Raw genomic sequence first — 18,156 nt, 5'->3', positions numbered from 1 at the left:
CCTTTCAGTCTTTCTGCCCACTGTTAAGGAAACAGGAATTTTGGATTGCTACATCAAAACTGGCTACTGGAAATTGCATTGCCTTCCCTCTAAGGTGCACATTCTCTATCAAATTCCTTCCTAAACGCAGTGGGGATTTAACTTTAATCTGACTGACATGAAAAAGTGCCTCTGCTGCTACTCACAACATCATTCATGTTTGGCCTTTATAGGCCAAGAAAAAGTCAATGAGATGTTTCTATAGATGAAACAAGTGGAAAAATACACTTCACTGCTAAAGCAGATAAACTGTTTTATTTTTGCTTCTGCTGTGAGTAAAAGCTACCTTGTTTGTATAGGTGCATGCAGTTAGCTCTTTAATTAGAGTGGCAGAAACTTTTCTCTTAGTTGTTCGTGCCTTCTTATGGTAGAATGCGGTCTTCTGACAAATGCATTTTAATAGTCAGTTATAACTGAATAAGAGGAATTATGTGATTTATCAGAAGTAGAAAATCGGTGCTAAAGCAATATGTGCCTCCATGCAGAGCAATGTAAAGCTAGCACGAGTCAGTATGAGAGAGTGCCGTGCAGGCACATCCGCATGTTTCTGACAGGGAGTGCCTGTACAAAGGTAGTTGCTGAGGTGTCCTTCACCACAACATTCAATGCAATGTCAGTGCAAGTAACGTGTCAACTAGTATTGAGCAGAACCACATGTTCAGTTGCTGTAGACCAATGCAATGCTTTTATCTTCAGTGAATCCTGTCAATCAGTACAACTGGTGATCCAGCCACAATGTACTTACAGATGAACCTGACAAATCCTGTACAATTACATTGAACCTCAACTTCTTTCTTTTTTTGTTGTTTCTTCTATACGACAAGCAGCTTATCTGCAGCATGATACGAGGCTCGCATCTGTTCAAGTCTGCCGTGCTCCATTCTGTGATCCCAAGGGCTGGTTTGAGTTCAACTCTACTAGAGGCAGTTGAATTCCTGAACCCTGTGGTAGCCAGAAATCAACTTCATATTTTCCTACCATTTGCCTGTGCAGATATGTTGCAATTTTATTTAAGTTTTATTTCAGGCCCTCGCATTTGTACTTGTTTGCTTACAACCGACTTGTGTTCTAAACCACTTCTGCCTTGGCTGTTGTAGGGAACTATGAGGGATGTGTCTTGGATACACAAGAGCTTCTTTGCTCTATATGAGAGTTTACCAAAGCTGACAACTTGAAGAGGAGAGAAATTCCCTGTTACAACAAGCTGGTGGAAATACTTTGCAGGCTTGTGAAAGCAGGCATGCGGAAGCACTTTTCCCCAGGGGACCAGAGTGCAGTGGTTTCAGTGCTAGTGGGCATTAATAATTAAAAGACGATGGAGGATGTGGTGAGGAGAGCCATCTGAAGGGACGTGTGAGGAGGCAGGGTCTTTCTCCAGAGCTTGGTTTCAGTCTCTTGGTAGATGAACAGGTTCAGACCTGTTGGTCTGTAGGGAAGTTTTCTTTCTATTGCCACCAGGTGGCTTTGACTGTGCTCACTCTGCCCTGCATTTCGGGATCTTTTTTCCCTGCATGAGTCCTCTGGTTCCTGAAGTAAGGAGGACCATTCTCTCCCTGCCCTGGTCACTCTTTTTCAAGCAGTGACATGCAAAATTAAATAAAATCTATGTCACAGAGAAAAAAAGCTGTAGGACAAAGAGTCTAGGAACTCTTGGTAGAGGTAGATACAAGAGTAACCAGACTTAATAGTGCTTATCAAGGCAAATCTGATAGAGCCCAGAATGGATGCCTTTGGTGGTAATCTGATAAATCGTTTGGAATTGAATCTAATATAGTTGTCACCACTGAACCAAACAAAAAGCTGTAAACAAATACAGAAAATCCATTAAACTTAGGTGGATCAAGGAACAGGACTAAATCCTACACTGAAGGAGGACACCTGACTTGTCTTGGTGAAGGTAGTTTTTGTGGTTTTTTTTTTTTTTTGTACAACCAATGAGAAATAAACACAATTATGGCACCTGTGGGCCAGGACCTTCAGTGCACAGAAGAAACCATCTTGTCAAGTTTCCATACCTAAACAGACAGGAAGGGAAGAACTGTGGGTTCCTAAAAAATGTTTTTCACAACACTTTTTCTCTGTCACGAAAGTGAAATATAACTGCCATGCTAAAAGGTTTTGCAGCAGCAATTTGCTTTGAATTGCAAGCATAAGATAAATGTGCTATACAGGTCTCTGTTCCTCAGCTGTGAAGGTGATGGAAAGGAGAATGTTCTCCAGTCTAGAACAAAACAATATTTAGAAAGATCTTGTTTCAAAGCTTCCAAAGAATCCTAGCACAAGTAGAGATAATCAGCATTCCCTTTCCTGTTTGCATAATGTGTTGCCCACTCACTTTCAAGCTGTTCACATACCACTTTCTTGATCACCAGATTTTCTGATGCCATTAGAACCGCCTGTCATCTACCTTAACTCTTAAAAAACAGTCTAATGTTTAAATTTTTCCTTCCATGAGGAACTGTATTTCTTCTAGAGCAGTTTTTTTCCCCCAAGTGTGCCTTTCCTAAATAGTATCCCACCGCATGTTATGTAGGTAAATGTTTTTGCAATGTAGCATCATCAAAGTCAAGGGGAACAAAACTTTTGACCTCCATGGAGGATGTCTCATCCAATAAAATAGCAACTAGGTCCCTGATATACTAACCTGGAAATAAAGTATGATTCAGAGCTAACTATCAGAATCCGGAGAATATGTTTCTCATTTAAAAAGTAATAAAAAGTTGAAGTACATAGAAATAATTGAAATGCTGCCTGAGAAGGAATTATTTTAAGAGTACTTCTGGTTTATATTATCCAAAGCATCTCAATGGAATAGCTTTGTATTAATAATATCTCATCTATTATGTATATTGCAATATGCCTAACACAATTGCTGAAGTAATTAGGTGCTGCTAATTCTTCTTCTCTTTCTTTTTCTTCCCTTTTCTGAGAAGGTAAAGTCATTAGGAGAGTAGTTTAAAGTAGAGTATACATTACACTACAGACTTCCCACAGATTAGCAGCATTGGCCATTATGTTTCTCATTTTTCTACTTCTGCCTAAAAATCTAAGCTGCTTCTGAGTTCTTCATCTCTTCTGTCTTCATTTTAATGCCCACTGACTCCACTGTACCATAGCATCATTGCATTATTTATTTTTGATTATTTAATATTTCACTAGAATTCTATTCTTCAACTTACTGTAATGTAGTCCTATTTTAAAGGTGCAAAATAAGGAAGCTAGGGAATGAACTAGCTGAATATTGAATTTTACATCTGAAAGTTCTGAATTAATCTGGATTAAAGAGTTCTGACTTATCTTGTCTATAATACACTGACCAAGTTTTGAGATGCCTTTTTACTGAGAGATACTGCATAAAGCTTGATCATTAATAATTATTTTAAATCTTTTGTAAGTGTCTGAAAAGTCACTGGGAAAAATGCAGAGGATTTAGAATTACATCTGTGAGGCTTCTGCTGTTTTAGATATTTTTCCCGCTGTGCCTCCATAAGAGATTCCCTCTGTTAAGTCATCACTAAAGCAATCGTGTGCTACTTAACAGAGGTACTATTTTCTACTTCACGTGTCTCCCTATGAATTGTGCAAGAGGCATTAGAGAGCCCTGCCTTCCACTGAACATATAAAAAGGCATAGGAGAAAAAGCTTTACAGATTTATTACGTTCTATATGCATGTGGGAGGGAGGGAGAGAATTGGCAGCAGGTCATGCTGCAGAGCAGAGTCTGCAAGGACGCAGGAAAATCTTTGCGAACCCCCAAAGATTTTTAATGGCTTCTTGCAGCGGTCCTCACTCATCATGAACATATTTTTCAGGTATTACTTAGAGTTAGCACTAGAGAAGCATGTCACAATGTCTTATTCCTCTTACCACTGACCTTACATCCACAATTTCCAGATCAAGTTTGCGAGAAGGAGGTCAGGGAGCAAAGCCCAGGGATGCTCAGGCAGGAGGCAAGTAGCTAGCATCCTTCCAGATGGCACTTCCTAATTCACCTCCCACCACTAGCTGTGGGCTTACTATGGCATGACAGCAATCCCATTGGGAAGAGGTGTGACTTTTCACCTATGGTGGGCAGACTTGCTCCCCTACTGCAGAGCTTATTTCTAGAGAAATTGTATGGCACCAGCAGCCCCATTGCAGCTGGGCAGTGATTGATCAAAAGTAGTCAGAAATGAAACAAAATGCTTTATGTCACGTGCTGCCAGATAGGTGATGCTAACCTCCTTCACATTTTCTAGTGCTTGATCTATATACAGGTTTGCTATGAACAGCAGCATATGTTTAGGCAACTGGACCAAGCCATATGCATGTTATTCTTCAAATCTTTGTGTGCCATGAGCATACCTTGACAGCTGAGCAAGTGTAAGTTCAGCAGAAAAAAAGCATATTTCCAATTGAGAGGTTCTGTGTTATTTTCCCATGTGCAAACAACAAGTCACATGGTGTTAATGTAGTTTAATTTTAGCTGCTTTGGAGAAAAAAAAAAAAGCAAAACAAATAAAGAAAACATAAGATATAGTGTCTCATGAAGAACTATAGGCATCTCATGTTTTGAAGGATCTTCCATCTTCAACTGTTACGGAGCTCAGCATTGCACTCTCCAATTTCAAACAAAATTGAATCTTAATGGTTGCTGAGCTGTGTACATGGTGCATCATGGTCTGTTTCTCCACATGTGACTGAATCTTTATGGATTTCTGTTCAGCCTGGCCCTCTGAAGAGCAAGCATAATTGGGGGACTGCTCTGAAATCCTATGGTCTGCTTCAAGATTATTTTAATTTGGGGCAAAAATTCAACCACTGACGTTATTAGGCTGAGCAACATAAGGCCTAAATACTAATCTGAGGTTTCTTAGTCAGTTCTTGACTTCTCAGACCTTCACTGTTTTGCCATCTGCTATAATTGAAAATTGCCTTCTGCAACCAAAGGGAAAATCTAATTTCTCAGCAAGCCATATGGGGTTATTAAGATCATTAAACCCTGGTATGCCATAATGCCTCAGCCAAAAGGACTGCAGGGCATGTAAATATTGTGTGATTCATTTTATAGCTTCAGACTGCAAGTTAGGAATTATTTTGATGGCTATCTTATGATGAAAAGTGGTGGTCAAGTAGGTTACTGCAGATGTTGCTTGGCGAGGTCAATCCATTGCACGTTTGTTTAGAGCTGCGATGGATGAGAAGTGGTTTTAATAGTATTTGATCGCAAAGGGTAAATCTTTTTTATCAGTCTGACAAATGATCAAAACCCAGCCAGCGTCCTCAGCTGTGCCAGTGATGATAAAGCCAGCCTTAAATTTTGATATTGAGAAACCAGAGAATACAATTTCCACTTTTCAGGATGACCCAGGCTTGGTTCTAGTACAGGGTGAGGAAGCTGATGATAAAAATTGTACTCCCTTTCCTTTCCTGAGAATGGGAAAGTTATTCCCCTGAAGATGCCTGTCTTGAACACTTTAAAACTGAGCTGCTGGATTTTTTCTTTATTTCCTCTATATCTCTAGTTATGGTATTTTGTAAGATTTCTTCCTAGCAAAACCCACTTCTATGTATTCAATACAGCATGAGAATGGTAAATCTGATTTTTGGTTAATAAGGCTTCAGAAATGAATGCAGGAGCTGTGAAATTTACATGAAATTAAAGAAAGAATAGTTCAGTAAATGCAAATAAATGCAGAAATGAATATTTTAATTTGGATTCATGATTAATGCCAAAGGATTACCAGCAAACCATTACAATGTGGTGATGACATAAAACCCCAATGGGAATAAAAATTCTGTATGCACTAGTTAACTGATGACAGTAAGCTATTTTTAGTAGGAGAGCTCAGAGTAATTTATTTGTTCCTTTTGAAAAATATAGCTATTGATTATATTTCAAGTTTTGTCTTTATGTTAATTATACCTCAGAATATTTTTTACTGGTATACTGTTGTATCAGTTCCTGCATTTTACAGTGTGACAACCATGGTCAGTAGATTTACTGTCATTCTGCAGGTTATTAAATGAATTATATTGAAAATGGGCATTACTGATTGCCACTTTTCTTCGTGCTATGTAACTAATGGAGTTAAGAACAAGTTCTTACATTTACTTATAAGAAAGAAGAGTGAAGAATTCTTCCCTATTTCAGTTTTCCAGTGATCTCAATCTCACTGCATTTATTTTCTCTGTAGGTCATGGTTTATCTTTTAAGGCAATTGAAACTACAGCATTTCTGAATAGGCTTTAGCTTCTGTGGTAGTGGGATCCATATGTCTTACTATTTTGAAATCAAGATAACTTAAAGGAAATAAAGAGAAATCTTTTCTGTTCTAATTGCATTTATACTGTCTAAATAGATTGCTTCCTACTTTTAGTGTTCCTGGAAATCACAAGTGGAATAAGAAAGAGATCACTACTATTTTTCCAAAAGTTAAGAGTCTAGTCAAATTTCATATTTATATATTTTTTTTCCCCCTAACATAGTCTTGGAGAAGCCATGAAAAAATGTGGTTGACTTTTAGTTTGCATGAGGAGTGTGTTTTTCTTGTTGCTATTGTGCTTTTTATTGTATTTTTAACTGGGATCTCAGTCTTTCCCACTTCCTATGCCTTGGCTCACCTAACAGAGTACTCCACCTGAAAGGGATACAGTTTGTGTGGCTGTTGGACGCGTCCTGGGCAGGGACCTAGTGTTCTGTAACCACCCATGAGCATTCAGGCCCCCACCCAAGACAGAATTTGGAATTAGTCTGAAGGGATGCACCATCCTAATGTGTATAGCCTCCTGGTAGGCATGACTTTTCAGACAAGAAGTGCTTGGGATGGGAGATGAATACCTCTTCGTTAAGCTAGAGTTCTCAGACATAACGAATACCTCTTCATTAAGTCGGGATTCTCAGACTTACCATGACTTTGCACCTAGTTAAATGAACCTGCTGCCACTATCCTATCGCACTTCTATACCAACGCATTATTCTTCACCACTGTCTCTTGTGCATTAGGCCCCAGAATGTGCCTCTTTTGTTGCAACGACTCTTTTGTAGTAACATTCATTTGAGGTGATCATATGTAAAAATCCTTACCCTTCACTAATTGCAGTGTCTACCCCAGTACATCTCATACAAGGGAAAAAAATGAACAGAGACCTCAGTAATGAAATGTTGCTGGCAGGACATGCATGTGCTTAAAGAAACTATCTTTATGCCTGAATGCTAATTAAAGGCAGCACAAACGAAGCAAAATCCTAACTCATCTGAAACTAATGGGAATTTCATCTCCACCATGCGCGAGTTTTTTGTTTCTGGCTGCTTTATGCATTGCTGGTGGTGCTCGTCTTTGATGTGGATCACAAGTGAGCCCATAGGGAATTATGTAATGAAAATAATTTGAAGCCATCCCTGACCTAATCTCGCTTGACAAAGATCAAGAGCTCATAATATCATTACTGTCATAAGGCTGAGCATGTTTATATTTGTCTAACTTCAGTCATAAGGGTGCCTTGAACTGTGTGCGTAACCCACCTGTATGTCCTTACATATTGCATTATCAAAGCAGTAAATGTGTACATGGCTATTGTAGCTTAATGTCTTAAATTTTGAGAATAAGTCCAATCTAAGCATCAGTGCCATGTACAAATTGTGTTTTATTGATTCATCTTTTCTCATTATTAGACTGATACTCCCTGCACAGGACTTTTTTCATAGGCTTTGCTTAATTTTTTATTTCTTTCTTAGCAGTGTATCTAATCTATATCTATTTTTACCTGTGTGAGTGGTTCAGAGCGTCGTCGGGCTTCCTCAGTTTTAAGTAGCAGGTTACAAGCTTTGTCTCAATAAAACTGGCAATACTGGAAATATCTTCTGGAAATGAGTCAAAGATATTGTCTACAGCAGTTCCTTTACTGCAAAGCTGTTTAAGAAACAGAAATGTTATTTATTAGTGTTACAATACACCTTTTGTTAGGTAGAAATGCTTTTTGTACCTTATAAATGGTGAAAACTGACATTTAAGTAAAATATACCCTGAGTTTAGCTTGAGTTCACACTACCAAAATTGGTACAAATACATGTGAATATAAAATGCAGTATCATCTTCCCAGAAGGGATAGTCAAGAGAACAGGTTAATAAGTTAAAACCTAAAAAGTACTGCTAGGAAAGAAACTATAATTTTTTCCCTATTTTCAAAAATAAAGACTCAACTTCAGACTCCCAAAATCCGTGGCTGTCTTGAGATTGAGGTTGAAGGAGGAGTCTCTGACAGCTATTTACTTATTTCAGTAAGCCAGTGGTGATCTCTGCCTTAGGCTCTGCTGCCTTTGTCCCACAGGCAGGACAGGGGAGAATGATACAAGGCAACGAAACGAGAAGCTCCCCCCCATGTTTGATAGGAGGACTTGTCCTTCCAGAAAACTACTGTAGAAAATGAAAAGCATGAGCTCAACCCTCTTTCCTGTCTTCTTGAACTGTATAGAATTTAGCAGAGACAAACATCTTATTTTCTGTTTAAAAAAATTCTCTTTTCCTGATAGATAGATAGATGGCCTGCTGTTCATCAGAGCCAGCGAATTTCTCATTGTATAATGTTCTGTTTCATAATGAGCATCATTAGAATTAGATAACCCACAATTCCTTAAAGTTTCAGAGAGTCCTCAGCACTGGCAGAGCTACAATACTGGGCAGGACCACCCTTGGTCCTCAAATCCATTTCATTAATCTAAAGGTAGCCTGATTTTATAATGCCAAATAGTTGTAAATATTATCTTTTAGTTAGTTCTTAAGAAAATTCAAATGTAATCGGTTAGATACAACTGTAAGCAAATAGATTAAATCTGAGCTTTGTCTTTAAGGATGATAACCATATAGTGCTACTAACAGAAATGGAATTGCATGTCCTTTGCTTGGATAAACAACCTTAATGAGATTGTTTAGTGTGCAATGATTTCATCAAACTAAGTGACTTCACTGTGAATCAGCTTTAAAAATAGATTTCTAATGGATATTAACAAATTAATATTTAGCTACGCTGTGTGCTTAAACTCTTTGACCACGCTGAGACCACTGCTGAGAACCCTTATGGCACTGATATGAATCTGCAGCCTAATGTGGATGAAAGTAACCTCTGCTTTAAATGGGATATTACCAGGGACTCCCACTTGAGTTCAGTTTTGCCAGTCCCCAAGCCAAAAAAATGGAAGGAGGAGGAGGATCTGGCCTGTCTGTCTAGCTCCTCATCACTAATGAGTTTAGTTATGATATTTTTTTTTCTTGTCTATGGAGTTAAAATCCAGTGGTTGATATTTAGGAGGTGCAATGTCAACTCAGCAGTTTGAGATCTCTTTAGAAGATTAAATCTGTCAAGAAAAAAAGCTCTTCTATAATATATATGCATCCTTCTTCCTTTGTGTGATCCTTAAAAGCAAGAAGGATTATATACCCACATCAACACTTACTACCTACAAAGCTAACCCTATCTTTAAGATTTTTGTGCATTGCTTAGAGATCAGCCCAATTCTTCACAGGCATCAAGGGTCATTCAAGGAGTGTCCCCTTAGTTCAAGATGTGATAAATATATTTTCTTTCGCATCCTTTCTCTGCTGAGCAAAGTTACAAAGTGTATATAATAACACCCATACATTTAAGATTTTCTATCATCTTGTTATGGGTAGAAGTAATAAATCAGAGAATTCGTCACTTTTAACTTTGCTCATGGTACCATATATATCTGCTGAAGTGTTTGTATGGATAAGGCATGCTATATGCAGCTAAAAGATCCAGAGAATTATGTTCACATCAGGGAACATAAAAGTATCATCAAGTTTTTCTGTAATAACACTTTTCAGCTGAATTGGCCATGCTGTGACCTCTGTTAAATTTATGGGAATGAGAGATTTGAGGCTACTCCCTGGACTTTCAGGTTCTTGAATGATTGTGAGAAGAAAAGAATCATTTAGGGATCCCTTCAGTATAAAATGCCACAATTCAGAGTTTCCTTGAGTCTTACTGCTGATACGGAGAGTTATGTTTAGACCTGCATAACCCCTCCGTTATCTTTGACAAAAAGCAAGATATGAGTCTCTGTAAACCCTATCTGAACAGATACAGAACCAGAAAATACAGTCAAGATTGGGTTCTGCCAGGTCTCCTCTAAGACGTCGCAGAGTATGAGTTCAAAGAAACTAATAATAATTCAATCTTTAATCTCACAGAACCAGAGTAATATTGTAGAAGGATATGCCTGTGCTTGGGGACCTCTAGCTTTTATACTTTTTCATGTCCCAAACACTCAGCTGATTTTAGTGTAGCATTTCCGTGAAGTATCAATGCATTTGAGAACAAATCCATACAAACAACAGCACCAATATTGAGTCAGACTGAATACTTTCGAGGGGTGAAGCAAAGACAGTGCCAGAAAGCACTTGAAAAGTTCAGGTGGGGAAGTTCCCAGGGGAGGAGTTAGGCAGGAATGAGACAGCGAGCTGGGATTTGCAGCACAGGTGGGGATGTGGAGAAGAGTTGTAGAAAGACTCACATCTGTGTTTGAAAGGGGAAGAGAAAAGGGAAAAATTCATAGGGATCCAAAGGAGCCTCTGTAGATACAGATTGTTGTAACTTTGGGAAACGCTGCTGGACTGAGAACAGGGGAAGAAGAAAGGCTGTGCCATGCACAGACATAATGAACAGGGAGGAGTTTTGTTTGCAAGTTTCATATTTCACCTAGCGGTACCGGATTTTCTTTATCTTGCTGTAGTCTGCAGTCCGATAACACTACCTTTGAAGATCAAAAGGGCTGTTGTTGTTTTTGGAGTGCTTTAAGTAAAAGGTAAAAGCAGCTCCATCTCACTCCTCTGAATACCTTAAGGTCTTGTCACAAAGACATACAAATATAGATGTGGGCTTGGAGTGGTAGTTACATTTTGTACCACTGAGGATTTCTTTTCCCAGAGCTATGTTACAGAATGCTGTTTTAATTCCAAACTGGGAAATGTGGGGAAATATCTTGCCTAAGACTTTGGTGAGCTTTTTGTCTGCAGAATTCTTAAAGGTTATAGAGGCTGTTAAATTGAAGCAAACAACTTGAATATTTGAAGCTTTACAGCCAATATGGGGCTAAAAACCTGCAGTGTACCATTTGATGTCTTTTACCATAACTAGTAAAAGCAACAGCATTTTTTACTTCTAGACTTAGGCTACCTGAGAGTACCTTTGTCAGTAGATAGGAATATTTTTCCAGAAGTAATATTTAATTTAAAAAATCCTCTCAAAGGATATTTACATTGTCAAAGGGGCCCTTCCTACAACTGGAGGTCATCACACAGGTTTTCTGTATGCACATCCTCTAGAAGACTGCTGAGTTATCCCATTCAAACCGTTACCAAGTATATAAATGAAATGTAGGAGATGAAACTGTTACCTGCAGTTTTTGTGTTGGTGGTGAACAGACAATAATTGTGTTATACTTTCATTGATAAAGGAGGTTTCTCTGGCAATGTTTAGGACCCTATATATTGCTGAAACCACAACCACATAAATGCTTGTGATAAAGTGCTTTGTCAAAAGTCACAGAACAAGTCTGTGATAGTGTGAACTTAGCATAGATCTTCTTGTGCTATTAAAGCTTTAATTTTGGCAGTTAGCAGGCAAGGAAATTTTATGAGTAAATACCTCCCGGGCATTAGTTAACAAACAAGAGAGGAAAAGATCCCCCCAAAACCCACTCTGTGAGTTCCACTTCTGCAAATGCTGATGATTAAGGTGGTTTGCTTAAGGTGGTTAGCATGTGTATAATTTGGAAGAATAAAATCAGATACTGGTGAACTGTATGTTGGAGCTGTTTTCACTGGAAACAAGGTGAAAAATTTTGGTGTAGGAATCTGAAAATGGTAACACCTTACTAATCGCTAAGGTAGCTTTGGTGGATGTTAAATTTAGGAAAAGTGGTTTGCCTTAAAGAAGAAGGTGCCCCGTAGATGTCCATCTACATGTGTGGATATAGATGAATATTTGATAGCACATTTATCTTGGGAAAACAAGTAAATTTTATCAATGGTGTGTGGAAGTGAGATTCTTTGGCAACTTCCATGAGAGCACTAATTTTCCTCTGCCAGACTGAGGAGGTTGAGCTAGTTTGAATACAGCAATAATATGCTGGCCTTGCTGGACTTGATTGCTTTGCTTTTTCTTTCTTCTTTCCTTTTTCTTTTTTTTTTTTTTGTGTGTGTGTTAGCAGAGGAATGTTTAATCATGCCTCTCTGTTTTAAAGATAAATTTGTGGTTTTCCCTGGAGTGACTAATCAGAGGGACAAACCTGAAAAGGCAAGAAATATTTAATTAGTGTCTTTTCTTCTGACTAGCCAACAGTCCTAAGCAGATGCCTTCACTTCAGAGCCATCCAAGTAATCAGCCTGGTAACGTCACTGCATTGCACATCAGGCACCTGGCACGTTGAACACTAACTGCATCCCAGAAAATGTCTGCTAAGGAAGGCTACTTCTCAAAATAACTTTCAAAACCTGATTGCAAGCCTCACAGAGGGACTAAAACATCTTTCTTTTTTTTTTTTTTTGGACATTGCACTGTAATCCAGTCCTCAAAGCTGTTTTGCGCTATCAAAATTACTATAGGAAACCAGCATAACAATGAAGCAGTTAATGGTGGTTTTGTCTCAGTAGAGAGGAAAAACAAAGTCGGTGTGGAGAATAAAGAGAGAGGATTTTCTCAATGATCTGATTTCATGCAGCATAAATTTTCAGCTTCTATTCAGAGTCATACCGACATGTTGGTATGCAATTTCAGTCGGTAGAGCAGGAATTGTATCTAAACCCCTATCTTTATTGTTAATGAGATTTGTGTAAATAACTTGCTAGAAAGCATGTTGAAAATATATAATTCACTACTAAAAATGAATGCAGATGCCAGGTAAGAACCACTAAATTTGCTAGGCTGCCTGCAATGTGCTCTGCAATGGATAATTCAAATAATATGTACATATGATATTTTTGGCATATTAGCTGCTTTATGCAGAGCTAGCACTGGATTCTGTAATATTATAGCAACGTGTGTGCCGGGCACATTTGCTATCTTAGGCATATTTTTGGTTACACAATACTGGCTGAGAGCTGAATATACCTAAGATATGCTAAGTTATGAGAAATAATGCCTATTTCTATTCAGAAAACCACTGTTTGTCAGAAGACCATGGATCTTCTGAGTATTGAGTTTATCAGATGAACTTAACGGGCTGTTCGCCCTCATTGTGGGGTCTGATGGGCTGGGATTCAGCCTGCTCTCCTCAATTTTCTATTTGGTTTATCTTAAGCCCTGTCTACGTCTATGCTTAAATTATTTCTTTGGCTACAATCAGCATTTTTTCAGGAACTGGAGGCACATGAAAGGGATTTGGTGATCAGGTGGGGCAGAATGGCAGGCAAGTTCAAACTTAAAACTCATGTTCCTCAAAGGCTGACAGCTTTTGCATATCTGTCACTGTTCTGGTCTTTTTTTGGAGAAAAGAATGAAAATCAGATTTCGAGTGCCGACCAAATTCAGAGCATGTAGCCTTTCATTTTGTGTTCATTTCTAGGTGGATGCTGCTTTGTAAAAATAAACTTGACGTGAATCTTTCCCTCCCACAGAAGCTAACGATGTTGCCTGCAGCACTCTTAAACCTAACTCACTTGTATTTATTGGCCTAACTTCAGATAAAGGCTTTACCTCCCCCCAGTGCAAACTTAGGGGTCTTTCTCATATTGTAAATAATTTGCTTTGGAAGTATTAAATCTAGAAGAAGAGTTTTAGGAAAATATTGTCCATTTGACTTCAGATTAATCTGTGTGCTGCACTATAAATCTGTGACACTCATTACCAGTCCCTATTTTATGGAGTGTTCCCATTATCAGGACTGCCAGGGTGAGAGCAGTAGTCACAGAAGCAAAAAAAAAATCCAACCCCATAGCTCTCTAGTGAAACATATATTGTAGAATCAATATACTACAATAGTTTCTGAGGAGCTTTATATTCTGTACGACATACTGAAATCTCCTTTATAGATTGCCTTTGTAATGTAAAATTTGTCAGTCCTCCACTGTGAGTCAATCCAAGATCAAACCAAACTGGAGATGGTGTAAATATTCCATGTGAAAAATGAACAGTTGCACAAAAGTCAAAACTGATACCAGTACCTCCTCTTGATAGGATTGTAGTTCAAAATGCCTATTGGACTTTGAAGCAGGAGCATCAGTCTGTTGATAGTGCTCACAGGAGGAGCTGGCCAAAATGAATGGGGTTTTTTTGGGAGGCAACTGTCAGCTGGTGTGATTCGACTGTATTGTAGCAAGATTTTGAGAGCTGTCATGATTGCTTGGAAAAAGCAATATGATTTCAGGCCAACTAATTTAATCCCTTTGATGCCAAGAGATTTGCTACTGCTAAGTCCAAACACAGAGATATCTCACAAGCACTTTTATTAAGGCAAACTATGTGAAGGGTTCACTCCATATTGATGGACAGGACTATTAGGGAAAAGCAATAATTTGCTGAAGCCTTATTTTCATGCCATTTCTGGATATGATATTAAAGTTAGCTGCAAGGCCAGCTCTCCCCCCTCTCTCCATCCACCTCAGGATGGCATGGATTTGGTAAACTCCACCAAGAATTACTCTCAACAGTATTGTCAGCATTAGAAACACAGCACATATCCATGCCTCAGGAATAAACAGAAATAAAGCTCTTCCCTAAAGTAACCTAATCAGAATTCATTCTCCCCTACTTTTTATTGTTCGGTTCACCCCTGTAAAGCTTTTCAGCATTTATATTCATTTTGTACTGTCAAAAGCTGAACAGGAGTAAGATAACAAATGGTTCTGGTAGCAGCTGTCACCACCTACTGTCTGTATATGCCTGTGTGAATCCCTAAATGGAAATAAAGTACTTTAATAACACATTTTCTCTAAACTGTCCTCATGGATAAAGTTACTCTCAAATCAGTCCATGAATGCTTTCCAATCCAGTGCCCGCTTCAGCGTGCATCTTTGTTTCTCCTCTGCAGAGTCTATGTAGGTATGCAGCAGTATGATTTAAGGACATTTCGGGTAGAAAATACTTTAAGAGCATACCTTCTGTGATTGCTGCTTGCCTGCATTAGCTGCTTTTGGATTTGAACCTTCTCCTAACTTGCCTAATTTTCTTGCTATAAATTAAGACCTTTGTCCATTGCATTTTTGTGCTGCATTGGCTCTAGCGAGGAAGCACCTAAAGCCACAAATTAAAGACAAATTGCCCTGCACGCCTTGTTCCTGTACAATACCTTCCAGGAGCAAATGGCAACTAGGAGGAAAAATACCTCCAATTTCTTCGGGCCCTGAACATGAAAGGAACTCCATTTCAAGATAGGCTCTAAGGCATTGCTTTACATTGAGACACATGAGGTACCACCATGTTTATCTGCTTTTGGGTATCACGATGCCTGTGTTGCATGTGGGGATCTGTCAGGTTCAGGCACCTAAAGATTTTTAGCCTCCCAACTTTTAAAGAAGTCCTTTATGGATCCAGCCAGCAGTGACATACACAGAGCAGTCCATGACGTTTACTGTTGAGCACAAGTCTGAGCCCATATCACTCAAGATGGGCTGGTGTCTCAGCCAGGACTGTTCCAAGTCTATTTTTTTCCTCTTTTTTTTTTTTTTTCTTTCCTCTACTAAGGAATCTACTCCATAGACCTTGTCTCTGTTCCTCAGTGATTGTAAAACATGTGATTTGCATGTGTTGAAGTCAATGAGGCTTTTGATTGTAAGTGGCGGGTGATTATTATTTTTAATCAAATATTATACTGCCTAACATTTACCAAGGATGGAGAAAATATTTTGTGCTTTTGAGCACCTGTCACCTCCAGGTAAATAATTTAATAGCATGTAAGGAAGCCAATTAGAGTTAATTAGAAATTGACTGATCTGCTTTGGCACCAAAATGATTGGAAAATACAGTCTGGCCTTTCTGGGATAAAGATTTTGCTCTTGTACACATGTGCATGAGTGAGGAAATATATTGTTTTATGGTTAACACATAGTAGTCCGTTGAGGAAAAAAGTTCTTTATGAGCCAGATATGTAACAGCAGTTCAGGAAAGAAGAATGGGGGCAGGAATCCATATAGACAAGTAACCATGCAGTTCCTCAACTTTATTTTGTAGTGATGGGCATGCTGGAAATGCCTAAAATATTAGTAGATTCAAATTCAGCGATGGGGAAAAAAGGAGCATGTCCAAATGGATCATTATAACAGATTCCCACTACTATCCCACAGGCCAGATTTGAGCCATCTGTAATCTTACATTCCTGGTCTAAAAATCTTCTGCAGCCATAAAAGACAATAAGTATCAGTTGGGAAAAAAAAAAATCAATTTCTTGGCTTTGTAGCCTAAAACTATAGCAATAGGACTATAGGGAGATTAAAAACTGCTGATGATCAGAGCTTTTTTTTTTTTCCAAATAAGTTAAATGAGTAGGCCATTTTTAGGAAACTACTTTCTTATTGGAGGCTAAAAGAATATTTATAGGAAGTAAAGTCAGCATCTCACACTCAGGCTTTCAGGGATCAGTGGCTGCTGTTTTTGTTTTCTATCCAAGACCTAATGTACTCCCAGGAAGATTCTAGAGGGCCTGTGCTGATGGTAAGGATAGATAATTTAGGAGTAATTTTTTAACTCCTTTAATTTTTTAATATATAAAATATATATTTAGCTTTTCACAAGCTTTCCCTTGAGGATTTTCATGGTATTAAACTATGTCTAGCTCTTGCATGCCTTTTCTTGGTGAGAAGGGGTAGGAAAAACTATATTAAGTCCCATTTTTTACTCCTTGCACTCCAGTGGATGACCAGTATTTCCAGTCTCTACTCTTCATAAAGCAAGGCATTATACATTGTTATATATTGATGACTTCTTGGACTTCAGGACTGACCTGCAAATAGAGGCGGAGTGTGGGCAGAAATATGGCTGTGCCATAGCCTTTGTGAAGCAGTCAGCACTGATCTAATGGTCGCAACAGGGAGCACATCCAAGTACCCTAATCCTATGGTGCTCCCAAGACTACCCTTGCAGCTATATCTCTGCATAGACTTTTCTAATGTGCTCTACCAGTGGACAGACTATTTTAAATGAACTTCTTTTCACATAAAGATTTATGTGGGAAATACTCATTTTTTTTGCTACTCGTACTACAAAATTGATGGAAAGCTTAGTTGAACCATGCTACCTAATACTACATTGGTATGTAATTATGTCTACGAGGCACCAATACCACAGCCACTTCCAAAATATTTGGTTTTTACAGATAGTGTTGCCTAGAAGTGGGAGCGCGGTCTTGACAAAGCCTTCTCCGTAAGCAGTGAATCACGAGGCAATGAGCCATATGAAAGGTTAATCTAAAAACTCAAGGTGTGCAAAAACGATGGCACTGTTTATCTCCCTGCCATAGGAATGGTGCCCATAATAGCCATCTGTGGAAAATGGAGATATTCCAACTTGAGGAAGTCACCACAACAGCACTCTGGTGAATTAATCACACGCTATTTAAGGCCTTCACCTCACAAGTGGGATGCATTTTGTGTCTTTGAGATATGCTATGCCAAAAGCTGTGTGCTGAGATACTGTGGACTTCTTTCTGTGCACAGCAGCCATGAACCTCTCTCATTTATTTTTTGATCACAGGGGAGGATTATTTTCAGAACAACAGGGTCCGAAACTTAAATTTGTGTAGGTAAATTTGTTTCTGAAATCTTTTACAGTCTCTGGTATTAGGAGATTAGTTAGAGACAAGATCTTTCGATCCTCGTAAAGGTTTAATGTATTTTGTAGCTAAGCTGTTAATAATTGTTTAGAGATTTTATAGATATACGTATACAGTTTCCACTGAGGTTTTAAGCTGAAGAGTCATTTCTCATACCCATCGTATCCCAGTCCAGATGTTCAAGTCCTATTTCTCTGTGTTCCAACAGATGGATGCCAAAAATTTAGGGAAATTTACAGTGTTTCTCAATATAATGTGTATGATACACTGTATTATTGAGCTAGGAGATAGAAAAGCAAAGACTATCACCGCAATTTCTTCAGCTGTTTTCCTCACTATCCACAGAGAGCTCT

General features: G+C 38.5%; 1 protein-coding gene across 1 annotated transcript in view; it reads right to left on the bottom strand.

Moving 5' to 3' along the window:
• SPATA16 (spermatogenesis associated 16) overlaps positions 1 to 18,156 on the bottom strand; it is a 102,932-nt gene that overhangs the window by 56,809 nt on the left and 27,967 nt on the right. Inside the window, 1 exon segment of the mRNA XM_054074538.1 lies at positions 7,786 to 7,931. Coding sequence (XP_053930513.1) covers positions 7,786 to 7,931 — 146 coding nt within the window.

Source organism: Cuculus canorus, chromosome 9 (genome assembly GCF_017976375.1).
Source record: "Cuculus canorus isolate bCucCan1 chromosome 9, bCucCan1.pri, whole genome shotgun sequence".
Classification (NCBI taxonomy): Eukaryota; Metazoa; Chordata; class Aves; order Cuculiformes; family Cuculidae; genus Cuculus; species Cuculus canorus.
The sequence above is the reverse complement of the archived record's forward strand: the minus strand, read 5'-3'. Positions and strand labels throughout refer to the sequence as shown.